We start from the raw sequence: 27072 nt of genomic DNA on the forward strand, positions 1-27072 counted from the left end.
CTTGGGCCAAAAGAACTTCTGCTGCACAAGTTTTAGCACCTGTCCATAGCTTAGTGTCTCCATACTGTGATGAAGGCTCTTGAAGATGTCATACCTCATCCCATGGGGTAGCAGTGTCAAGTATTTGACCTTGGCTCCTCCAGTCTTGTAAAAAAGTTGGTTATCCCACACCTATAGCAGCAGCTGCACCACTTTGGGCTTTTGGGCCTACTTGCTACGACTCATCCTCTTGGGACCATCCAGCTTCATATCCTTGACCCTCCTATGGCTGGATCTCCCTGCTGGACTTCCTGCAGATTGTGGCCACTTGTTGTGCCTCAACTCTTACAGTTTGGCTCGTCATCATTCAAGCATTGGCAGGGACTGCTTTTGGGTGTCTAGAGGGGACTTTGGGGGCTTCAGGACTCTTGGGTGTAGACTCTTTGATGGTGACTGGGGTTCCTGGAACATCTTTGGGAGACTTCATCTTGTCACGGTTCAGCATGAATTCAAGGTTGTGAATGTAGCTATTCTGTCGTTGCTGCTCGCCAATAATCTGGGTGATCATCGCCTTCAGTGTGTGGATTTGGTGAAACTGTTGCAGTATGACTCTCTGCATACAGGCTTGATGCTGCAGTGACTGCAAGATGCTGGACTTTTGGTCAACAGTCACTGGTTCCTCTAGGCAACTTCACGTGAAGTCATTGGGAAGTGGATCAAATCCACAAAACTGAAGGGTAGTCAGTGCTTCTGCCATCATGTCCAATCACAGATCCACAACAACACTGTGTTGGTTTGGACCTAACCTCTGACCAATTAACACGAAAGACCATAAAAAAAACTTTAAAAAGAACAAATTACCTACATGTAGTCCCGACTAAAACAGTTTCAAGCTCAGTTTTACAAAAAAACATATTCCCTACCCGGATCTTCCACCAAAAATAGAAAAACAAATGTAACAGGGAAAAATGGCACCCTACATGTATGGGGAACAACTTCTATATAAAAACGTGTATTTAATAACATACATGTGCTCTTTTCTGGCTCCACATGATCAACACACTAACTCACAGTAACTTTTTACAACTGTTAATTCAGTGCAAATGGGGCTCCATGTGAAACGCACTTGTATTTTCTTGCACCCACAAACTGGCACCTTAGTTATATCTTATTTACTACTTTAGCGGTACTTTCCAAATCCTCTCACAGTCGAGTATTTTGTAAGACTTGCAATTTTAAAAGCATGTATATTATTGACTTCTCATAGTCATATGGAGACAAGGGGACAAAATTATTTTTGTTCCCAAAACTTGGTCCTGAACTTCCTGAAAAAGAGAAGTTGGCAGGGCAGGCGCATGTACGGTACAGTACGTATAGAACTTGAGGAAGTTGTACATGTACCCAATTCCTGTGCTATCCTCGAACATACCGGTACTGGGAAATGTTGATTTTGGATGGAACTTCCTGGCTGGAATAACAGTTCATTTTAAGTCTCATCAGAAAACTCTACCTGTACACATACAGTCCATGTACTTACATGTACATGTACTGACACATGTTGTACAATGTACCGTACCAGTATGTACATGCACGTGTGTGGTCTTAGGGTATTCTCCTTTGGTTTTCGACTGAATCTCTTCAATAGGGGTCTACAATGTACACTAGTTGGTGCTCACACAAAGTATCCCTAGGTACATGTACATGTATATTAGGGTCCCGTTTTAATATTGGGTTATGCCCTGCACAACGTTATGCAGATGACAAAATCATAAAATAAATATTTATCATTTATCATTCACTGATCAATGTCTTCATGTTTTATTTTGTACACATACATGCACATTAAAAACATTTATCATACAGTAGATACAATGTACATGTAAATTTACCAGTCGGTACAAACTTTTATGAATTCATTTTTTACAAGGACGTATGGCCTTACCGGTACATGTACAGTACACACTGGTTCAGTGTAATCAGTCCTTTTGAACTGTTCAATCTTGAAAGGTGCTTTTTGCGAGGAGCAGTTATTCAGGATCGTTGACAGACTGCAAGCTGCATGCATGTTGAGTGATAATCACAATATTTGCAATGCTGACACATCCCTTGCCATTAATTAACAATACGATGCACTTTGCCAAAAAATAAATAAATAAACAAACAATAGGGGCGATTAACATCCATCCAAGGTGACTGGCGGGAAAAACATGTACACATACAAAATAAACAAAGACCTATTTTCCTTTCTGCCTTGACACAGCAGCTGGCCAAGCCAGACCTTGGAACTTGGACAATGTATCCACTGAACCAACAATATACAGGTAACTTTGCCTTTGGCAGTACATGTACACAGGTATGTAACCGTACAATGTGTACATGTGCAATACATGTACATCCTGTACATTTGGGCATACACTGTCGGAGCCACAAGGGCCCAACATCAGTTCTTTTAAATGTTTTTGTGTCTCCCTTGATGTTCCAATGCAGGGTGCTGTTTTCAAGGCATTTTGGATCCACTCTTCATTTTACACCTTCTCGTACGGTGTCATCCAAGGCAGAAACAACAGTATAACAGCTACTCTTACATTATATTTCTGCAATAAAGTTTGCCCATTCTGTTATAAATAGTTTGCCCATACATGGAAGTGCTGATATTGATGGAAAATTCGGGGAAAAACCATCCTGAAATCAGAAAAAACCTGACAGATCTCACCGCTGCACTCATTAACGAACCTGTTCGATCAAGCATTGTACATGTACATGTAGTGGTGTAATGTACAAATTATGCACTGCACAGAGCTTTCAAATAATTGCACCATGATGTTTGGAAACCAAAGCAGATGGTCTCCACACTGGAATATCCAACAAAAGGAGATCCATAATTATTCCACAAAAGACCTTGCACACAGACATGAAAGTGTACAGTACCAGCAAACCATTTCAACTGTACATGGGTGTGTAGGAAATTGGCGCAAGGCGAAGATTCATGCAGTGAATTACAGTACACTACGCTACATGTACCTGCATTTGCCATACAAAGAGTTGTTTCATTTCACTGAAAGGCATTTTCCCCCATTTCCCTTGAACCTGGTTCACGTACATGTACAGTGTACATACCTGTACATGTACATGTCATAAACGGGCTGCTCATGTACGGGAAATATAGAAAAAGATTATTATACAGTACACAACAGGTCCGGCCAACTGACTATACTGGTTATCATCTTAAACTTTGGCTAGCAATGCTGGCTAAACAAATACACAAAACACAAGGAAACATTTTATAGGCTTATGAGTGGTGAACACTACCCTGGATGGAAAGAAGGCCTGTTGTAGAAATGCAGTCACCTTACAGTTACATGTAATTTATAAGTTGATTTGTGGGAAAATAAGTGGACAATGTAAAACTGTCTGTGTATACATTTTGTTTACAGAAAGTTGATGTTTTTTGTTGCTGAAAGTTCAATTCAACTTTGTTGACTGTTCACTACAAGCATTTGAGCAATGGAAAGTTTTCGCAATTCTTGATGTAAAAGTTAAGCTTTATTTTTCAAAGAAAACAAAACAGTGTTGCCACATCTTGAATTCTCATCTCATACATACATGTACATGTACCGGGTACATGTACGCAGTACTCTATGCCACTGAATTTGTTAAAATACATGTAAGTTACATGTAAGTTGAGATCCAGCTATGCTACGTATGCTATGAAATTCCTTCAGTTTTTGAGACGTCATTCTTTCCCACATTGTTACACAGAGAGCACTTTTTCTAGTACACACAGCCCCCTCCTCCAGAGATTACAAACTAAAAAAGAAAAATGATCATTTCTATGCTGTTTACCATCATCATAATCAATAAATATTTTTGCACTGGCCCCCATCACTTCCCCAAGTACACGTACATGTATATACAGTACATGTACTGTACAGGGTGTACATGTATGTGTCTGAAATACATGTAAGTGTGAAAATAATGAAAAACTGAACACTTCTTATTTTTTTCTTAACTTATTTCATGATGCGTTACTTATTAACATTACATTGGTTACCCTGTGCATTACATGTACATGTCCGGTTGCAACATGAAATTTGGTCTCCCAAGAAATTTGGTTCTTCCCTTCATACTCACGGCCCTATTAAGTTAATTCCACACAAACGTTGGATTGGGTTGACAGGGTTGTGCTGTAAACAGTCTTATAGCCAACCATACTTTAGTGCAGGGACGATTACCGGTAAGTTATGGCGAACGGAGGGCGCAAAGTGACCGGAGTTTCGCGCATCACAGCTGGGGGTCCACGGACCCCGCTTAAGGGGACTCTAGAACACTTTTTCAGTGAGTTTTTCTTTCCAAATTGATTAAGAGGTCAAATTTGATTAATTCTTCCAGGTAAAAATTATGAAATTTTCAAAGTGACTGATGTTTTTTCTGGGATTTTAAGGATTTTTGTGCCGGTCGTTGTACTGTTTCATCAAACTTACTGCCAGATGGTAGAATGCTGAAGTCAGGAAGTGGAGATCCCCGACCGGCGTGGCTACATAACACTGGCTGTAACATACCGGTACATGTACCTCATTGAAATTTGTAATTCATTTAAACAAACAGATTTATTTTTTTTTCAAAAATGAAAGCGGACATGATCGGCTTTATCATACCATCACATCTGTACCATTATCTTTTAGTTCCACTTTCATTTTTGGCAAACCAGATAATGAGGTTGGTGAGGAATTCTGCATTTCCACTTCTGCACGGAGTTGCTGATTATTAGTTACGGTACCATTGTTCCATGCATAAAGTCGTGAGCAGCATGAATGGATGACTTGGTACATTATTGAGTTCCAATTTCACACTACACTTACACCACAACATCGTGACAAAGAACAGAACACTTGGTCCCAATGTGACTTACTTTCAGGTTTGTTATGCTTGTCTTCTTTCCCTCTGTAGAGATAATGCAGGTTGAGCCCAAGTTGATTTCTCTGTGAACACAAACACAAACTTTTGATCAAACCTTCCAAACTACCGTATTCCGTGCCGGTGGTTAAGTTACATGTATACAATTAATAAAAAACAATTCTGAACAGTGCCTATGAGTCTCAGTGATGCCAACATCTTTCCACCGATTTCCTTTTTTTTTCACTAGCAGTGACGTTTTAAATGTTAGCCCATCCTCCTCCTCAAACTATAAATAATTCTCTAGCCCCTTACATGTACTTGCCCCACCCCTAAACAGAACAGCACCAGCAGATGCAGAGACTGGTGTTGCCACTCTCTGTGAATACAAGTTCCAGACTGATCACCGATGCACATGTATACTAAAGGCATGCAGTACCATGCACGACATGCCTTGAAGGTGGCAATCCTTATCTTATCCTTTACTTGTTTGCTTCACTCATTTTTGAAATATCTACAGCCTCTCGATAAAGATCAAAATTTACAGCATGATCAGTCTTGACTCTCGGTTTTGTTTATACACTGCCACAGTTTTTACTGTTTACTGTTTTGGACATGCTTTTGTAGAGAAGACTGAGAGGATCAGAGAAAAGGCTTGATTCTTGCCCTGTTTTTACAGGCATGTTCTGTGATGTTGCATACCCCTAGACATAGAATTTTTAATTGGAGAGTGGATGGCGAGGGTGGGGAGGGGAGAAATGTTGCAAATACTGTGAAAGAGTTGATGTACATGTAGGCTACCCCTAGAACAATGGAGTACGGTATACCACAGTTCTAGGGGTTATTTGTAAGCATCATTTTTAGAGGGGTAAAACAAAAACCAGGACGGCATGTACATGTAGACCTATCAGTGTACATGTAGACCTATCAGTGTACATGTAGACCCATCAGTGTACATGTAGACCTATCAGTGTACATGTAGACCTATCAGTGTACATGTAGACCTATCAGTGTACATGTAGACCTATCAGTGTACATGTAGACCTATCAGTGTACATGTAGACCTATCAGTGTACATGTAGACCCATCAGTGTACATGTAGACCTATCAGTGTACATGTAGACCTATCAGTGTACATGTAGGCCCATCAGTGTACATGTAGACCTATCAGTGTACATGTAGGCCCATCAGTGTACATGTAGACCCATCAGTGTACATGTAGACCTATCAGTGTACATGTAGACCTATCAGTGTACATGTAGACCTATCAGTGTACATGTAGACCTATCAGTGTACATGTAGACCTATCAGTGTACATGTAGGCCTACACCACGTTGGGTACAATTGGTAGACATTTGCAGGATTGCTCAATCTTTGCATGATCAGTGGATCTTATTCCACAATTTGTGGGCAATTTGGCTATCACCAAAATTTCCTTTTCTTTCCTTTCTAATTCGCCAAGTTCACAGCTGTAGAAGACTGGTTTAAAGAGGGGCGTAGGCCTACATGTAAACACTGAGCAGGGCAATCAGGGAACCATGCAGATCTGCCAATTGTGCTAAACAAGTACATATATACAAACATGTAGGGATCTACATTACATACATATCAATAATATAAACAGAGCAAAATCTGAAAGAATCCTATACGAATGCTGCTTGTGCATAAACATCAAACACATGATAAACTCTATGAGACTGGTACTAAAAGTGGTAGAGCCTTGGCCTCAGTGTGTTCTGAATGCTGGCCCTACCTCCTTATTTTCAAGTGCTAAACATGCTAAATTTGACTTTTTACAACGTATATAACCGGTATTTCATTTTAATGATAGATAACTGCAGGGAAACCTTAGTGGCGTCCATATAAGGAATTGTTAATCTTTCAGCAAGATTTTCAATATTGTTATTGGGAGCTTAGGCCTACATGTATGAATATGATTTATGTACAGTGTACATGTAAGGCCTACCGGTACAATGCCTAGCCCTACTGTACCTTTGATTGATCGGCCGCACGCGAACTGCAACTTTCACCGAAGCCATGACCAGTGATGGCAGTCAGTAGGCCTGAGAATAGTATCCGGTGACTCGATTCTTGGGAAAATCCAGAAAAAAATCAGCACTTTCTACGATGTCCTGTAGCACAAAAGCTTCACGGTATTCTATCCTGGTTCCATGTTCATTGAAACTGCTCACGGCAATATAAAACAAAGAAAATGTGCGAAAAACCGCAGAAATCTGCACCGCATGTTTTCAGGGCCACGACCTGTTCCACAAGTACTAGGGCCTAAATTATAAACATCTTGTGTGCATGCACACCTGCAATAAACAGTGTGCTAGTTATTTCGAGACTAAAGAGGGCGCTGTGTCACATGTCACTTACACGGTTGTATGTCGGTCTTCCCAGTTTGCACTACACAAATACGCGCCCATAGAAAACAGTGCAAAATCAGACCGAAATGGCGCCGCCTGGTGACTCTCGGGAAGAGGTTGGCCTCCTTTTTTTTCACTGGAAATTCAAGATAATGGCCAGAAGATCACTTTTCTTTTCAATTTTATTGAGGTTAGCCGTGAATCTTTTTTAAAATTCGCATCCCCTGAAGATATTCCCAAAGCAGTAGTAAAACTATGTGCTCAACTCTGAATGTAGCCGCCGGCCTGCTCTATCCAAAATAGGACCGCAATTTTGAGCTTTTTGTGAAAGAAACACCCCGAACTGGAAACTATCAGTCCCAAATTCGGGATTTATAGATATATTTCTACCATCGCTCCTGATTATGGCCTGTCTTATTGTAAAAATTCTGTGAGATCACAAAATATTAATGAGCTCGCGCGCAGAAATGCAACCATTTGGTGGAATGCACCCCTTCGCGTCGCCACAGCCCAACCTTCGCCACGTAAACATCGGTCCGCTAACCAAACATAAGCCGAAAGTTTTACCATGCAGGCATGCACCTGTCGATAGTTTCCCCAAACCTCTCCAGGTCCTTGAATAGGATCAACACTTATAAAATAACAAATGCCCATCCCTGGGTCTCGGGCAGCCCTTCCTCTTTGCAGCGTGTCATTGGTAAAAAAAATTGAAAAGTGGCTTAGCCCGCCCCCCGACCCCGGGCTTGCAAATCGTGACCATGATCCCCCATAGAAATACCCAGGGGGACTTGGAAAGGGGTAGGGAACTGACAGATGCACAAAACCTCCACTAGGCTGTAGAGATATTGGAGATCTTTGGGACATTGCTTACGTCTTTGATCATTTATCATAAGCAAGTCCTGTGTCAAATAATTGAAATGTGGCAAATAAACTTGAATAAATCAATTCCACCAAAAATATTGGAGCCCCCGTGGGGTGCATGTAGCCAGATCCCCTGGTATTATTTCAACACAGTACTACGTCAGTCCTCTACCCGTTTATTTGTTAAAGTGATGGCTTAGACACACGAATGAAACTGAATCTCGGTTTGGAAAATTAAAATGTGGAATAAAAGACAACGGCAAGATTTTGCGCGACCTGATCACACAAACGAGTCACCGCTGCGAAGCTGTATCTTTGCTATAACAGTTGTTTGAGGCCTTAAAAATTGGCACAAACAGTTTGGATTGAGATCATACCTACAAAGTAATATAAAATTCAAAGCAATTTAACTTGACTTTTGAAGAACCGAACGCAAAGACAAAACTAAACGATTTTACTTTATTCACCCTCTTTTGCGCATTATACGGTATATTTTGTATTTATTTCTTAATTAAAATTGGAAAAACATGATAAAGCTACAAGATATACATATTTATAACATTTCTGGTATCAAAGAATGACAGTACAATTTATGCAAAACGAGGGCTCACAAAATGTGAGTATTTATATGCACGCAGGAATGCTAGCAGGGCAAGATCGACACTTGAAGGCTCTCGGAACTACACCAGAGCGACTTGGCTTCAGACTTTACTCTTTTCATGGCCGAACCCAGTGCAAATGTGTGTATTAAATTCGTCCGTCTTAACCGAAATTCGAGTTGACCGGAGTCGCTCTTTATCCTATTTGGTTCGACGCAACCCCAGAACGCCTGCCTGAAGCGGGTGTATAGACGCTATGCATTGCATCCACACGAACATTCTTCAGCTTGACGCGCGCGTGCTTTTGGCAAATCAAGACACCCTACTGGTCGAAGTACCACCTATCCACGAGCTTTGCTCCATCGCAGTATTGGTTTCTAATTCTGGTTATTGATTCACACTACATATTATCTTATATGAACATCTAGGCCAACATGCACGGGGAAACAGCACAACAAAACGCTCAATAGACCTCATGCACAGGGAAGTCATTTCAATTTGTGTTACCAGGAAGCTAGTTTAGGTTGCACACCTCTTTTTCATTTGTATAATGATATGGCTTAAATTGCTGAGATATAAATTTTCTTCGATGTTCAATTCTTCTTCGTTAACATATATGACATCAATTTGTAATGAATTCTTATTTCAGTGTTTCCACATTTATTCTCAGGTGCCAAAATATAAAAGGTCGCTTTCGATTCAACAGGACCGATTGAGGTCAGTTCTACCAACACACTACCCGTTGACAAAGCTCACCGTCAGAAATAACTAAACGCGGATCCGAAACAAGATTTCTGTAGAGAGGAGAAAAATCTTTTTCGAGCAGATAAAAAAAAAAAGGAATCATTTGTTTTCAGTAAATAATGCAGCACAGTCAGTTCCTGAGAAATACTCATCCTAAATTATACTTTGTCTGTTTTGTCGAGTCGTGTGCGACAGATCAAGCAATACAAAAAGAACACGATCGATGTCCCAGTGCGAAATTCATCGCTGATTAGTATTTCCTGGACCCGTGGTGAGTGGAAACTAGTACTGAACTTGTTGAGCAGGCAACGATTACACATCATAAGTTCTATGCAACCATATTCATGTCTGTAGGCTTTGCTCATTTTACAGCATTCAACCAACCCCTTGGGGCGGGCTTAGATTCACTGTGTGAATTCTGAATTCACACTTAAATGCATTAATTTGATGATAAAGGATCCCAGCAGCAAAGTAAATCATTTCATGTCTCAAGGAATCAGTCCCAAAGATCGCTCTTAGGCCTACTTGGTACTTTGTTGGCACAAAAAAATCTCTTGCCGTGGTTATATATTCAGCCTGTCGTTTAGAGGGCCGGATTTCATTTGGTGTTTTTGTGCATCTTTAAAAAACTGATTCGTGAACCGCTTGGGCACCTTCCCCTTGTATCTGCTGATAGAATCTTTTAGATCCAGTCTTTTGCCTGTATACGAGGTAAGACACGCCTCCCAGTAGAACCAAAACCGATACGACAATGAGGGCAACAACTCCCCCAGCAAGCCCGCCCTCATCGCCCGCTGGTGGTTTATTTGGCTGCTGGCCTTGATTCTGGTCTGGATTCTGCTGTTGGTCGGACTGGTCCTGGTCTTGGTTCTGATCTTCATTTCCCGGGTTTTTCCAAGAAGGCTTGCTGTTCATATTCGTGTAAAAGTAAGGAAAGTCCTGCAAGAAATTGCGAGAAAAATGCCGACCTTCAGCACAGCTAACAAAATGTATCTCAACCTTTTCCCGCTCAATGTACCTTTACATCACAGCTTTGCTAAGGGAGAGAAATGTCACGATCACATTCTGAACTGAAACTATGAAAAACTGAGAATCGATGGCAAGTATTCTTCCTTTAAATATAGGCGTTTTGCCAGAATTGCGCAATTAAAAAGACGTAGATTGTATGTCTGATTATTAAAGTGCATATTTTATATTTAAAGTGACCCGCCCAGTGTTCGTTAACCGGGGCGGTTGATGTGATATTTCGACAAAGGTTGTGAGGGTCTTCGGTACCTCCATTACATCTGTTTCGATACAGAGTTCGAGCAATCATTGTAGTGTTGTGGTTGAGCGCATTGCAAGTCCATAACAACTCTGGATCGTTACCAAGTCATAAAGTTTTCAAATGCACCGTGACAAAAGCATTCTTTTGTCACTCTTCCACTACCCATTCTTATAACTGGTCTTATGACAGGACTTGTGACAAGTCTGGAGCACAACACTCATTTTAAGCAGATTTTCTAAACAGATGGACTTTCCAAGCTCAATACCTCTGATGGACATCGAACGTTCTCTCCAGGCGTCCAACTTCTGTCTTTGGAGCCTACTGGTTTGATCTATGTAAAGAAATGATCGATGATTAGTTTCTGGCGCAATTTATTCGTATCCAATGAGGCAGTCTTGAAAACATCGAAAACAGGCAGAACACCTGGAAAAGGATGCGTTATTAATGAGACACAATAGCTGCTATCGAAATGTGCGTGGCCGATATAGGCCGACAGTTGGATATTACATATACCCACATATGTTTATTTCTTTTAACTTTCTTCCATGCTCCATTATTCCACATGGTCCCCATAATAGCAATGAAAGGCACAACCTTACTTATGAAAAGGAGTTATGTAGTTAGTGGGTAAAGTCCCATGACTGAACACAACTTCACCATGTCTAGAGAATTGGACGCTATCTAATTGTTTGATTTTTAATTATATGACACGAATACCTATCGTCTTGACACGTACTGCGGCAAGGCATCATCGGCAAACCGAATATTCCATCTTGCTGATAAATGGATATACCGGTTCACGTTGCCTCCATATGTACATGAAGTCTCCAGGGTCGAGTTTGGGCGGCCTGTTCTTGACATGGGTTTCTTGTTCTCGCGCTCGAACGGCGGGAACACGACTCAAGAACACTGTTCTCGGTACAGGATCACACACCATTTCTTCGTCAGGGTTATATAGGAACACGCGGAAAAACTCGTGAGATTTAGATTTTGAACAGTTGCAAAAATAGAGAGATGGCTTACTAAGTCGGAGACAAAAAAGTTTTGCAAAATTAACACCAATTGTATTCCATAACACAGAAATGAATGTTCCTGCTTAAATAGAAAAGAATTCGGCCCAGTTATCCAAGCATTAACTCTCGAATAATGTACATGGACGACACCATGTTGCATGTTGCCTGTCACTAACTACAAGTGATAACGAATTGTACGTTCCCGGCGTTCGAGCGGCCGACCCAAGAACAACAATCAAGCTGTTCGTGAACATACGAGAACAAGCTACCCGAACTCATTCCATAGGATTTTCCTTGGTTCATATTAATGAAACAAATAGATGCTCCAACAATGTTATGAGTGATCAGTAGCTGATAAACTATCGTGCTCTTTCTTCTTCATAGTGGTAGCTGCGATGAATTTTCTTCGTCATAATTCAATGTATGAAGAATCTGTTTCCATTCGTATTTGGTTAAATGCACTGAAAATGCTCTAAAATCATCCATGCTTTTCTGTACAACTGAGGGCGCTGATGCTGTGAAGTCATCTTGGGAAGACATGGTTCAGTATACATAGGTTTTTCTGTTAACCAAGAGAATTTACTTACTGGAATCATTTCTGAGAGAGGGATTGATGCTTGCTTTAATACTGCTATGCATATAAACAACATTCAATCAGTAAAAAAGAGAAAATTGAGTCCAGCAAAATCTACAAATATGTAGAACGTCTGCGTACAAACCAATGTAACATGGAAGCTGTCTTCCTGGGATGACATCGCAGTTTTTCTGATTAATATGGAATAACAGTGGGTATAAAAACCAAAAGACAGTGAAATATCCCTTTGTAATCGTAAAACAAAAGTTGGAAATGAAATATCCACTGCTCGTTCAAGAAAAAAATTAATAGCAAGAGAATCAGTGAAGTGAAGTTGCCGCCTCATCGCAATTTTGATTTCTGTGCAGGTCTCCTATGTCAACGACCTGCATTTTGAGGCAAGCCACTGAGCTTACTCACCATGTTATTCCAGGTAGCAATAGCCTGGGCACCATGGGCCTTTTGGCTAAAGTGGAAGCAATCTGGAGCGAAGAACGAAAGGTCAGGGGTGCCGTCCTGAAGAGTAAAACCACAGCACTGGTATAACATCATGAAAAGGCGTGGGCATGGCCAGAATATTTTTTTGGGGGGGACCACTATATTTTGAGGAGATTTCCAGGTTGGGGAAGCATTCATCAGCTCAGAACGGATAAACAATTAACAGAGAGACGGGGTACACTTTGAGCATTTTTTATCCTTTTCAAGCAAACAGTGATTTTCATCCCGTTTCATATGTCTTTAATTTGTATTCATTTCTTCCTCTTTTGTTTATTTTTTCGTTTTTTTTGGGGGGGGGCAACCCTCTTGCCCTAGCGATGGCAAATTTCCGGTTCCACATTGTCATTGTACAATATCTTCGATACGGTAATGTTTTTGGTTTGGAATGATGACCTGTCAAATAAGACAATTTGAAAAAGTCGAAAAGAATGATGCATAATTGACATGGGTGTAAATCCCGTAGTGGATGAGGGTATATATCCCCCGCTTTTTGTGGTGAGCAAAAAATTAAAGCCGATTTTGAAGAATTTTTCGGACGTCCAAACAAGTAAGATGCATTCAGTATTACTCACAAAGGGAAAACAATAACAAAAGCCATAATATGCCATTCTGATGTAAGATTCTGCATAAATGTACTTTACAGATGTACATCTGTGTCATGAACATAGCCCGCTATATAATGTCATATGACGTCAGCCCCCCCCCTTTTCAAATGTCCATGGTCGGGCAAGTCATTCCCCATCTTTCCCCATCCCCCCAATTTACGACACTGATCATTGATGTCACCTTTGAAGGTTCGATTATTTCATTTCTGAAGGGAAACACGGGAGTTACATACATTTTTTGCCAAGGTTGCGACGAAAGCAAATTAACATTTCCGCATTTAGGCCTACGCCACTGGGCGCGTCGCATTTCATGTACATGGTGCCAAATTTCATTGAAACAATTAGATAAATTCATATTTTATGCCCGTCCAAAACATGTACTATTAAAGGTGTATTAATTTTGGTAACACTGGCCCGTTTGCGTTTCCCTCTAAGAGCACAAGATTCAGTTTGTTCTGAGGATGCTGTACCCTACCGGATGTCGCGGTAGAAGTGTGTCCAGGAAAAACGGTTGGAAGACGGCGGCAAAATCATCTCGGTCGAATTTACCGCTGTTTATGCTATCTTGCAACAGAGTCTGTGGGAATGATGAAACACGCAAATCACTGTGCAGTGATGAGTTCAGGCAAAGAAAATATGACAGATAATAATAACTCTTTGGCTCATTTTGTCTTCGTTTGGTGTTTTACATTATGAAGTGGGTTTCTTACCTGATACTGTTCTGTCGCTTTTTTCATCATCGTTCGTCCGCTTGCACTCATTCCACAAGGGCAAAGAACTCTAAAGGCATGAGAAAAAAATGCAAGTGGACTTAAGAACTTTAAAATGATTTTTCTTTGATTCCATTGAAACTACAGTTCGTAAACTGAGAAATCTAGGTGAAATATCTTCCTCATTTCAACCACTTCCAAGTGAAACTTTGGCATATACTCTGCATGCATTTAGTTCCCTGGTTCAAAGTTAAGAATTAATGTACGCCCTTTCCAAAGTGTCCGACATGCCGAAGTCATGGCTTGCAAAGAGTCTGTCAGTATCCTTATTTGGCATTTGTCCTTCAATTTGAACGGAGTGTCAAGTTTTCCTCCTAAGATTTGCCAAAAAGAGTAAGGGGTGATTTGTCAGAATAATTTAAAGATTTGAGTCCTTACAGGGGCGGCTGATGGCGCGAGCGATGTGTGACCCACTCATAATAACGAAGGACAAATTGCGCAGGCAACACGGAACAGTTTTGCTTTGTGTTACCAACAACATATTTCAAAACCTTTATATCGTCCCATTTTGAAACAGCATTTTGCCTTCATTTTTCACAGGAATGGGGGTTCCATGCTGAACCCGTTACTGTGTTGCGGAATAGGGTTCTAATGATCTAGAATGGCTATACAGTCACGAACAGCTCCAGGCTAGTCAATGTGCCAAAAATTGCCTGCGAGGACCGAATCACGATTTTGAATGCTGTCAAATTCTGTGATTCCCTTGCACGTGGACCGGATGATTTTTAAGGAAAATGTAATCTGCCAGTAGGATTATCAGCTTGTAATCCTGAAAGTATCGGACCAAACGGGGCTCCCAAATCGCTCTATTTTTGCAATAGAGTGTAGGCCTCCCTCATGACCGTTTTGAGGGATGATTATCACTGGAAAGAAATATCTTCAAAATTTATCAGTTAAGCATGTGAAAATCAAAGGAAAAATAAAAGATGAGGAAGCGAGCGTAAATTGGATATGTGTCTTGAACACCTGAGAAACCTGTGCGTATTTTTCCTGATGTTTTGAAACATGTGTTTATCACTGTTATCTATGGCAGCTTATCAACGGGTCATCAACCTGGCCTTACAAAAGCAGGAGCCAGTACTATCATTTTACATTTTAAAATGTAACTCTATGACCTCATCTTAGAAGAAAGAGTACATCAGGTGCAAGGGCGCCGCCAGCATTTTATCAAAGGGGTGGGATTTTTTTTCGGGGGGGGGCAAAGCAATCATCAGCAGCAAACTGATAAATTATGAATGGCAGACAGCGGTCACTTCCAAGGTATTTTGGCATCAAATTGGTAATTTCCACCCCATTTCCTCTTTTTCATTTCTCTCGCTCTTGAAACTTTTATTTTATTCTTCCTCCAGGGATGGGGGTTTACACCTGCTTTCTTCCCCCGTGACGCGGATGTAGAGAACAATCCCGAGAGAAAAAAATCGGCCAACATTTCTTCCTTGGTAATATCTACAGTGTACTCTGCTTGGAAAGGTACCACAGTCACGTCATACTGTGTAAATTTAAGAAAAAAATGGAGAAAAAATAATTTTAAAATGACTTGCTTCGGTGATGTAAGATTAATGCCTGGGGTTTCTGCCGGGAAACTTACTGGTGTAAAACATCACAGACAAATCCTTTAATCTCGGCTACACGCCACGCCTCCAGTATGCCAACGACATTGACAAACATCCGGGGAATCTGAGAGGAAGGGAAGATCACAGGAAAGAGCAGGAAAGAGACATCAGGTCTATTTAGTAAAGATGTTGTTTCTCTTTGCAGATTTCCACATTCACCACAATACGATGTTCCTTAAACTAGTTCCCAAATTTTCTTGGTATCCGCTTTGAGCAGAAGAACCTCTATTCGGTTGAAAAGAGCCACATGTCAGGAGTGTTCATTTTGCTGGTACATAGCAACGCGCCTGTAACGCGTGCTTGTTATGGTCGTTTGTGAACTAGTGTAGTGCATGTCTGACCAAAGGGGCTCTGTTGCTAGGAAAATGGCGCCCTCTTTTGGTCCTCCTCGGGGCCCATTTCCGGGCACAATTATTCTTCTTCACTTCTACACACCTATACGCCGTCTTAGACATAACCTCATAAGTGAAATGGTGGCTATCAGCCGTCACTATTGTTAACACCACCTGTTTTGGGCGAGCGCAGTGAATAGATAATATCTGCCCAACCTCACCTCAGACAAAATCTGTATGGCCTCTTCCACATTGGCCACGTAGTTCTCTGGCGAGAAACGTTCGGGATTTTTGCATTGTCGACACAGGTCGTTCCCGCCAATGAACAGGGTCACCAGCTTCCAGTCGTTATCTATATCGACAAATGCATCACTATGCATGCGCTCAATCAGCTTCCTAGCCTGACCCGGCATGTCTCTATGCACACACAAAAAAATTAATGACGAGCCAAGTTGTAAGTAAAATGGACATTAAAAAATGCTTATGTTTAGGTTGACCATAACATCACATGTTTTAGCAAAGATTTCTTGCGCTTAAGTGGAAAGCTTTTAATTGTTTTATCATTACAGGTATGAAATATAGGTCAAAAAGACAGACTCATACCCATCAAAATTAAACTTTTGAGCGGTGAAACTGGAAGTAAAATTGTGCAGAGACTTTTAATGAAAGAATCTGCATAACGCTATATAGTTTTTCTCCAGTTGTGTCGCGTCTCCACAAAATGTGGTTTATACACAGTTTACAGATATAATTTTCAGTCATTTTGTTCTCTATATCACTGGCTGGGATGAAATAGTTAACTGATGTCCATCCGTCATGACCGATTAGAGCAGCTTTCAATGACTTACTCTGCAATAGCTCCCGGCTTTGCCACGTTCAGCCGAGACCTCGGATTGTCCACGCCTCCTGTACCCGTGGAATAGCCGTATATATACTTGTTATACACTTTCAGAATATCTGTTGAGGATAAAATGAAGTAAAAATAATTAAACATCAACAAGAACAGAACAAAGTCAGCTTGACATCCCTCTGCATTGGCAAAAACGACAGCAAGTCAACTAACAGAATGCTTGGAATAGAACCGATTTTAAGCTCACTCAATTCTCTAGAAATATTCACAATACCTGACAAAGTCCGGGACAGACTGTGGAGATGTGGTATCTTGAGAATTGAAGAGGATGAGTGACCGCGCTAAAAGGGCCATGAGTAGTAATTTCAACAGCTTTATTTCTATAATATCTTACGACTGGCAATATGTAATAGGTAATATCGTACGACTTATAACATGCAACAATTTCAATAACTTATTGTAAACCTATGGGCGCATCAAGAAACTCTAATCGTGACATCTTCAATACATAGAGAGCAGATAAAGTATGGGATTCTTCCATAGTTCGTTGGCAAGGGTACCCATTGAAGTGGCACTTTCAGAAGAATGAACACTCTGAATCTGTCAAACTCACTGGGAACTGTAATGACGCTGGATATGTCCTGGTCGCCCCCGATCCTGTTAAATCAAACAGATTGCATTGTTTCATAAAACCTGGAAAAATATTAGCATGAGAAGTGCAAGCAACAGAATCATTGGTGTCACAAGGCGGCAAAGTGGCGCTCCCCCATTCCTTAATAATGTGAAAAATAAAACGGAAAAAGGGGAATAGCGAAAGAAATGAAAAAAAAATAGGCCTACGTGACAGGGGATTTAGATCATCAATCTGCTTAAAAATCTCCCAAAATTGTCCCCCATCTGCCTTTTATTGTTTGTTTTTTAGCTGATGAGTGCTGTGTCCCCCTTAAAATTTCCTCACTAAAAAGACGTTTGCCCCCACTATAAAAATATCCTTCTGACGCCAACCAACATAGCCCCACAAGTGACTGCATGAAGAGGAATTAATATGACAATAGCAGTTAAATAAAGTACAGGTATAAGAACTTAACATTTGGTTAGGAACTGATGATGTTATTGGATTGTCTTCTTATTCGACACGAGTCATGTCGGACACTGGACGTCAAATTCAGTTTCTGTATTTAAACTTTTTTCTTTCATGTGTCATTTTGATTGGAGTTTGTCATTTTCAAATCCACTTCCGATAATGTTGGGTCTATTTTGTTTTCACTTACGGTGCTGACAGGCCTCTGTACTCTATGGCAACCCCAATGAGCGTTTTTGCACCGGCGCCATTGGCTGCCTAATATGTGTAAAAAATACAATAAGTAGTATGCAATAGTAGGACAATGTTGGTGAAGTTGTGAAAGGTTTATATAAATTAAGGTCACGTTGTGGTCAGCTGAAAGGGTCTAAAGCAAGGTACAGTACATTCATTAATACAACAATACCTTATTTTCAATTTTTGGGTTTGCTACTTTTCGCGACAGGGCATTTTCATGCCTTTTTTGTTAGTAAGTCTTTACATATCGACTGGCAAAATTGTCATGGCATTGCAGGAAAAAAACCGTTGCAATTATTTGTGGACAAAAACTTCTGGAGTTTTGAGTATATCAAGCTGGCCTTAGTATTTTATTTTTCCGTGTCAGTAAATGGCCATAAGCTAGAAGGCGACAATGTTTTGGAACTAATTTTGGATGCACAGTAATTTGAAGAGTATGCTCTGAACAGTGTCTTTGCGGAATGAAGTCACGCAAAAGCGCCCTCGGTTGTCAAGAAAAGCACGGACATGTAAAGCAGAGATGTCGCACAGTTTTCAAAGATCTACCCTCAGATCAGTGCGGTCATACGCCAACTCGCACGCGTGCCTTGTTCTCGAATGAGCGCGTCATTTTGAAAGACCACTAGCTCAATGTAAACATCTGAACTAGCATTCGTAAATATTACATCTATAAGGAAAATAATTTATTTTTGGCCAGCATGTATTACATGTATATCTAAAAAGTAGGAACATAGGCCTAGACATGCATTGTTGGGCAAAAAACTTACTGTAAGAGAGTCTCCTAAGGCGGCAACAACGTTGAAATCACCAGGACGCAATTTGTTCACTAAAAATAATAATAATAAAAAAGCAGTGACGACTAACGTTAGTATTACGAATAATTGCAGCTGTTGATAATCTAGTTAACAGTGTTAAACAAAATAGAGCATGAAAGTAAAAGGTCACGTAGCGAGCTTCCGGAACCCTTGCGCGGTCTGCCTATAGGGATTTTACATGGGGCCGTCCAATCACGTTTGATAATTTTTGAAACACTCATGTTGGAACTTTACCTTTGTTTTCCTCAAGTAACATTGAGGAAAAGTCACCTGGAGATCATTAAAAAACGAATTTCATTTACGACCTTTCACTTCCAGCAGTATCGTATCTAAATTTCCTTGTTCACCCGTTTGTTTCCACTGCCCGTGCTAACGTGAAAACGAGATTGTACAACGTTGCAAAGATTTATCTACCTGCACTTGATGGGTTCTAGATTCCGTTAAGTTGACAAGACGCAGCTCTTGTCAGCAAAGGTTTAATAAAATATTAGCATCTTTCTTAAAAGTACATATAGATTAATGCTTTAAATTTATTACCTAACAAATTACAAAATTCTGTAAAATGTTTGGATCTGTTTTTATGATTTACCGACAGGTTACCATGAAATTTCGAACCGTAAATGTTCATCTGCGTACAAGACGTGCATCTGCAATGCACTTTTCTTCATGTATTTTAGATTTTCTTGAAGTGATGGGTCAATTTTTGGCACGATACACTATGACCATGTAACAAAAGAAGTAAGGTGCAATAACAACGGACGTTCATTGTTAGTGCACTGTGTTTCATTTATTAGATGTTCGTAGTGATATTTCTCTTTGAGGTTAGGTAATTGTTCAGTTTCTATAAATTGATATACTAGTATTTTTCAAAGCTTTTTTTTTAAAAAGTAAGTGAACGAAAAAGTATGAATAATTCATATTGTATCCAAGGGTTCCGGAAGTGCGCAGTCAGGGGTCAACTTTCAGGCCCTATACATTCGACGCCTACATTGCCTACAAAAAGTCGAGAACATTCTCAAGATTTAATCTGAAATTGGTCACATTATTTGCAATCGACAATGAATGAGAAACAAAAATCTGTCCTGTTTATTCACGAAAGAGTGAAAAATTAGTCTGACCTGAAGTCGGTTTAACGGGTGACACTGACGGCTCACAGTGGAATTTGGCATCCACAGGTATCTGAGTTTCAAGAATGGAAGCGTTAAACAAAATACAAACTACAGGCTTTAGAACGGGATTGGCGGCTTTGTACCGAGAAAGTTCAAAACTTACTCCAATCCTCAGATTTAAATATACGTATTTAGAAAAAAAACCAAAAAGTGTTGGAATTGGTCTTTCGCTTTAAGTCCTCTTAAAATGCTACACAAATAACTTGGCGACAGTTGAAGCTGAAGGGCTGGCTTATTTTTATGAGATAGAACACGCTCAATATACGAAACACCTTCAGGTTGAACCCCGGCTAGTTTGTATTGAGAAAGCAACATTCTCTCATACTTACTTTCGACGAATTTCGGTTGAGCTCGTCAATTGGTGACGGATCTCCGTATCCATACTTATCCAGAGTTTCTATAAGTGTGACATACTCATCCCAGAAACCTTTAGTTCCAAAAAAAGAGGCAAAATTAATCTCAGCAGATGCAGGCCAGATTCCAATCAGGGATCTATCGACCCGTGCTTACAATGTTATGACAGTTTCTTTTTGAGACACTTCTTTTCCTTTCTTCTTCGTTCTGATTTTGCTGTCAAGTGTTTATTTCCTACATGACGGGTATATATTTAGGGTCAAGGGGGCGATCTTTTTTTTGCGAACATTTAGGGCCCAGCTGTATATGGAGAGACTTGCGCAAACCACAGACTTTGGAACCAAAATGGTTGTTTATTATGTGCAGGACAGCATGCAGATATTGTGTGCTAACTGTTCATGTGCGGTGATGCATAATCCAAGAGCAGTTCCAGAGCCATTTTTGGAGGGTGGGGGGAGACTCTTGGCACGTAACGTCACCTTTAACTTTTGCTACTGCAAATCCATATTTTTATGGGGGGGGTGGAACTGCGCCTGGCAAAATTCACTAGTTTGATTCCAACAATTGAGACACTCGTGTTGCAACTCTCTCACTTAAACAGCTCTGTTTGTTAATATAGTGCTATAGACAGCGTGAACTGACCAGTCACCATGCACCTAAGATCCCAGTTTTCCAGATTGAGTTCCCACATCTTGAATATTTTGTCAAGAGCAACTAACTCTTGGTTTATCTTTTCCTTATCTTTTGCTTTAGCTGTCCAAGGGAAGTTAACGAAGACGCAGTATCAGAATCATTACTTATCAGAATACTTTATTAGTCAATTGAGTTCAAATTAGGTTACACTCAACCTCAGCTAAAAATAACCACGTTTCCACACACATTACTCAGATAAGCTGCAGTGTTAATGCATAATGTTACAAAGTATGCCAATCTGCGTGGCCCGTGTGGATGATTCAGCTTAGCTTTCCGTGTCATCTATCTCTTCATTGCAAGTCTTGCCATTTACAGGTTTTTGCAAAATGAAGTAAGATCGATTTTGATGGATTATTTGACAACTTTTGGATTCTAATCGTGGCTTTATGACTAAACTATAATAAGAGTTCCAAGTTGCCAGAGTAACATTTGAGCTAAACCTTTCAAAGAGAAGCTTGAGCAGTGATTTTCATGAAGATGGGAAATTAATAGATACATCAAAAGAAGGAGTTCTTTTGCTTTTTTAAACCCCGCCTCACACCTGAACTTTTTTAAATTGAGCATGGCAACTGTCTTACGGTCTCACGTGGCGAAAAAGTTGCAAAAATTTACATCGCACTCTAATTTTCGTGGTTAGCGAAGGGCGGGTGAGTTTCTGCTGAGCAGAGAGCTCTCAGTGTCTTCGTGGCAACTAGCACAAGCCCCCCCCCCAAATTAACACTTGTGCAACTTATGTTCTCTTTCAATGAGTGAAAAATGTTTGACATCATTTGTGTAAAGTGTACTGAAAGGTACTTTTTTTGAAAGCTTATAGAATTGACCCAAGGGATTCAGGGCCCGTGTTGCCGTGTTGTCATTAGAGGAAGACGTCGCTCAGTTTTTGGATTTTCTGTTCAAAATTGTGCGCCAAAAAGTCCGGGAAAAGGTTGCTTATTGGTTTATTGCAAGGTGTACTTACACAACATTGAGTCAGTAAAGAAAAAGAAATAAAAACAGCAACACACAAGAAAAGGCAGTTGTGCAAATATCAACGTCTGCCTGAAATGACATAGTTTGAAAAGTCAAACAGGTACCAAAATGCCATGATTGAAAACAGCGAAAGATTAAGACTCAAGACTTTATTCTGCACAGGTGTGTCAGAACAGTCCATTGCCAAGACACCGCAGACTTGCTCTGTGGGTTCCCGTCTCATTATGTAAATTTTGATATACTTCATGGCGTTATAAAAAGTGTCATCATCTCCCTCTTTCGTGTTATCGACATCTAAAAACGAAACAAAACAATTAAATACACTCAAAATGAGAGCGCAGATTTAGAGAGCGCCAGTCATCGAAATAGTCGCTTCATGGTTATGTTAAATTGTGATATGATTTTCTAAAATTCTTCACATGTCGCCCATTTAATAATTTGAAGAAAATGGGTAAATGGTCTTTGAAATGTTAGGAAAATCATGACGCACAATAAAAACTGTGTTGCCTTTTTTGAAAATCAATATCTCAATTGTCATTCTTACAATAATTATAATATTTTCCATTTTCATGACAGCGTAACTCCCGTCATAGACATTCCAGAATAGTTTTGATAGCATCATGGGGTTTCCACAAATTTTATACATAGAACACAAAAGAGATAAATTTCACCAGGTGGGGTTTGCCAGATCAAATCACAATTTGACTAATTCTAACTGCAAACTGTCGACTTCAGCTGTTACAGTGTGAAAGTGAAAACTTGAATCTCAGTGACTGTGCATTCCCCATCATACTTGAACATAGTAAAATGGTAAAAGAAAAATGCCCATGCCATCTTGTTGTAATGAATGATTCTCAACATAGCTACACGTATGTGAGGTCTGTATTACCACATGCCAGGTAGTGCATGCGTGTTGATCGTCCCAAAGACTGCAGCTTAATTTTGACAGCTCAGGTGATTTAAATGTGTTCATAAAACAATCTGAGCGTTTTTCATGACTGTGCCCAACGAGGAAGGTCAAGATAATTCGGAAAATTTTTGCCAAACGCCCACGATCCGTAAACAACCTCCTCCCCTCATACAATTTCCGCTCGTGAAATTGACAAAATAGACTACCTAAGCCTAATCCTTAACAACTTTCCCACAAAAGGAACAGATTTAAATCTGCTGACCATTATTGTAACATAGGCTTCACATATTTTATAAATATTGTGCACAAACGTTTACATCAAAATATATCTTAAAAGCAACGCAAATTAAAATAAATACGCTCAAAACGTATACTTGTTCCGAAATGAAGTGTTTTAAAGAGACCCATGCACCATGCTTAACGTGCGTAAAGTTCTTGCCTTCAGTTCATTCCAGAAATTATCGTAGTCTTTGAATGGAATAGGGTAGAACCAGAAATCCTATACCTGTTAGCCCCTTATACCGTAAAAGTAAATCGTCCTAAAATATGAACAAAAGACGAGGGGAACTTACTTTCAATTTCGTCAGCAACCGAAGCTGTGATGACCAAGCAGAAGACGGCCAACTGAAGACCAAAAATTCTCATCTTGGTCGGTAACGAACGTCGGTCTCTTCCCAATTACAATTACATGTACGAATGATTTCAATCTGTGCGGTACAACTTAATGTAATCATATGATACGGTCAAATACTGGCAGATCTTCTATTGAACTTTGTACCAATGGCAATATTTCAACTCTTCTAACCTGTTGTACAACAACGTGTGGCAGGTCAGACTGCATGAGTCCTCAAGCACAAACAATGATCTGGTTACATAGTGTACTTCAATATATTTAGCGCTGTTCTATTTTAAGATTTTTCACCCGTCACGAGACTGTACTCTGTGCATATGCACCTCCGGTTCCCAAGCACGAGATCATTTTCGTTTTGTGGAAAATAGATGCAATGGACAACGCATATTTCCTTGTGTGTGCCTGGGCAGTTTCATACGCAGCTGTTCAGAACGGTACCGTCGGATAAGCCAGAAAGCACAGTAAAGAATCGCTCTGGTTTACGGTGGTTTATCGGGCCACTGCGCGGAATTCTGATGCCGGAATTCAAAAACCATTGGAACGAGCGATAAACGATTGTGCACACGGTGACTGAAAATGATTTGCAGCGCGATGTGCTACATTTAAGGCCGGTTCATACTTCACACGAATGCAAAAGCGAGGCGAATTTGACGTCACGAAACATTTGAAGCTAAATTTTGCCTAAGTTGCAATGTGTTGAACTTTACAATTACGCGAATGTTTGATCTGCCCTCACAAATTCGTGTTCCTATTCGCTTTCGTGTGAAGTATCAGCCAGCCTATAGGATACATACAAGACGGAAATCATCGCTCGATCGGTGCTCCAACTACATGTACGCAATGCGGCATTTCGGCTATTCGGCAAACTTGAATAGTAGTAGACAAAATGGTCGTTGCCGCGAACGTGCCAATTCTGACGTTCTACGACACCAATAGCGCCTCACTCTGGGGTCTCAAAGACGACAGAAAATTAATCATCATGCTACTAGCCTGAAAGGAAAAAAATCGTCCCTCTCTCAATTTTTTTACATTGAAAAAAAGTTATGACTCCGTTTTGGGAGCAATGGCGCCTTGTACCCCCTTGATCTGCTCTTGTCTAAGTGAACAAGATCAGAAGAGCCTTAAGTTTGACCTACATTGCGTGCTTCCAGAGCCCCCTAATGGGAAAAAGGGAGCAGGGCCCTAAAGATTGCCCATGAAATACCGTGCCAAGACGTTTAGTTAAATCTGTACGTAAGACAAAATGTCAATTTTTTCCAAGCTTTTTTGTCTGCACTGTATTGCCGCAACAAGTTTGGGTGTTTGTTCTTGCAACGGCGTAAAATGCGAATGTGACTTGATGTTGTGGACAAAAAAAATTAAAAGCCTTACAGGCTTGACATCCTTGATTTTATTTGCTGGTGTTGTTTACCGACTGTTAGTTCTTGAAACTGAGTTTCACAAACTAACTTCCACTTGCAAACGAGTGTCAGTTTGTGGTGTCGGCGATTTTGTAACAATGAGTGGAAGTCGATGTAATCGTCGAAGACGAAAGTTACAATTTTATTTTGTGGCCTTGAGTTAAAAACAGAGATAAAATGGCCCAAGTCGGGTACAAATTCAAGAAAATAAACCGTATTCATGTAAAAAAAATCGCTGACAAGAACTGCATCAGGTCAGCACAAATCAAGAACCTATCATTGCAGCGATAGCGCAATATACTCTCGTTCTCATAGTCAGGTGATAATGCAGTAGTAGGAATTAGCCGATTCTGGAGCACCTACCCTTTCCACCCAGTTTCCTCAAAACCCCTGGGTAGTACATCGACTCAAAAAATCGGGGGAATCCCCTAAAAATCTGGAATTCCAGATTTTAACAATTTTCCCTGGGTACCTCATCGACCCCCAAAAATCGGTTCTAAAAATACCAGGTAAATATACACCTTATGAGCCAAAATCCCCTTTCACCCAACCCGCGCCGGGGATTCCCAGTTACCTTTTGACCCCGGCGCACTTTTCCTGTCAACAACTCGTGACCAGCGCCGATCGCACAAACAATCACTCTCAAACAATCACTCACAAACAAAAAAGGGACTTCCTGTCGCTGTCTCGATAGAAAACTGAGAAAAATTTTAGAGACCTACATATAAATAGAGACATGAGCAACCCACAACACCGACCTCTACTATCGACCTTTAATCGATTTAAGAAGGCGTTTTTAGAAGATTTTGTCAAGCGGTATAACATCCCATTACCGGCACCCAAGCGTAAATCTCACACCAAACCCGAGCTCGTTGAAGCAATACGAATGGACCAAAAACAATTTAAGTACCTCCAGCGTCAGTCATATCGGCAGCTGTTGAAAACGGTTCAAAAATATAATATTCCTTTTGCAAACAAAGACAGATATGTTAAACAGGACTTTATTGAAGCGATTAAAGCTTACACTCAACCCGAGGAAATTGCGGAAGTCGACATTAGAAACGTCAGGCGCTTTAAAGGTAACTACCGCAATTGGGAATTGATACCCCGTTTCTTTGAATATGACCTCGTGCACTTTTTTGATTTTTACAAAACTTTCATCGAGAAGAAAGCGTTGGAAGAATTAAAAGAAATTGGTTCGTACAAATTGCAAACGACTCTAAAAGTGCAGTTTAGATTGGAAAAACCCGAAAAAAGTGAATTTGGCGTATTTCCCTTTCCAAGCGAAAATAATTTAGTCGGAACCAAACCTGTCTTGAAAAATGCACTCGCTGAACAGAGGGAAAAACAGATTGAGGACGTGGAAGCTCATACACAAATAGGTTCTGGTTGGATCTTTGATAAAGTAAAAGCTTTTTACATCAATGTGGTTAAATACAGCCCGGTGGGCGCGACTTATATCCCGCTACCAAAGTATTTGAGGGACAAAAAAGCAATTATAAACGTCCAAAACAAAAATGACCAGGAAAGCATCAGATGGGCACTGAGAGCGGCTTTAAAGTCATATTCTGACAAAGTTAAAAGTCAGTTAGAAACAAATTCAAATTACAAAATAAATAACGAGCAAACATCGACCTACACAGAAGCAGACGGTCTAAATTTTACAAACATAAGCTTTCCGACACCCATATCTCAGATCCCGCGTATCGAATCGCAAAATAATTTGATAATCAATGTGTTTGGTTACGACAAAAAAGACGGTCTTTACATTCTTTATAAAAGCAAAAAAACGTCTGAACCTAAACAAATTTTACAATTGAATTTACTTTATTTTACCCGAGGTGAA

At 40.2% G+C, this 27072-nt stretch overlaps 2 protein-coding genes across 4 annotated transcripts in view; both read right to left on the bottom strand.

Moving 5' to 3' along the window:
* LOC110981394 (kinesin-like protein KIF16B) overlaps positions 1-7173 on the bottom strand; it is a 52084-nt gene extending 44911 nt beyond the window's left edge. For all 3 annotated transcript variants that reach the window (XM_087137887.1, XM_087137881.1, XM_087137882.1), the window contains exons 1-2: positions 6865-7173; positions 4889-4958 (exon numbers count right to left, since the gene is read on the bottom strand). In XM_087137887.1, coding sequence (XP_086994013.1) covers positions 4889-4958; positions 6865-6911 — 117 coding nt within the window. In that variant the 5' untranslated portion in view covers positions 6912-7173. The remainder of the gene's footprint in view (positions 1-4888; positions 4959-6864) is intronic.
* A 1374-nt stretch (positions 7174-8547) lies between these two features.
* LOC110981452 (phospholipase B1, membrane-associated-like) lies at positions 8548-24059 on the bottom strand. The gene is made up of 14 exons (XM_022239039.2): positions 23768-24059; positions 20599-20696; positions 20219-20279; positions 19053-19111; positions 18239-18306; positions 17581-17624; positions 16966-17074; positions 16339-16534; positions 15761-15849; positions 14113-14182; positions 13878-13979; positions 12720-12815; positions 10978-11043; positions 8548-10384 (listed from the first exon to the last, which is right to left on the bottom strand). The coding sequence occupies exons 1-14, from the start codon at positions 23838-23840 to the stop codon at positions 10067-10069; spliced, it is 1449 nt and encodes a 482-aa protein (XP_022094731.2). The 5' UTR covers positions 23841-24059; the 3' UTR covers positions 8548-10066.
* Between the last annotated feature and the right edge of the window lie 3013 nt (positions 24060-27072).

Source organism: Acanthaster planci, linkage group LG01 (genome assembly GCF_054643075.1).
Source record: "Acanthaster planci isolate LZ-2023a linkage group LG01, COTS_SCS, whole genome shotgun sequence".
NCBI classification, from domain to species: Eukaryota; Metazoa; Echinodermata; class Asteroidea; order Valvatida; family Acanthasteridae; genus Acanthaster; species Acanthaster planci.

Bases quoted from the DNA above. Each gene is read 5' to 3' on its own strand.
- LOC110981452 (XM_022239039.2), bottom strand. From the start codon at position 23,840: ATGAGAATTTTTGGTCTTCAGTTGGCCGTCTTCTGCTTGGTCATCACA. The intron at 14,183-15,760 runs GTAAGTTTCCCG...TCATGCCTTTAG, and splicing joins GTCTGTGATGTTTTACACCA to AGTTCTTTGCCCTTGTGGAA. The intron at 13,980-14,112 runs GTAAGAAACCCA...TCATTCCCACAG, and splicing joins AAGCGACAGAACAGTATCAG to ACTCTGTTGCAAGATAGCAT.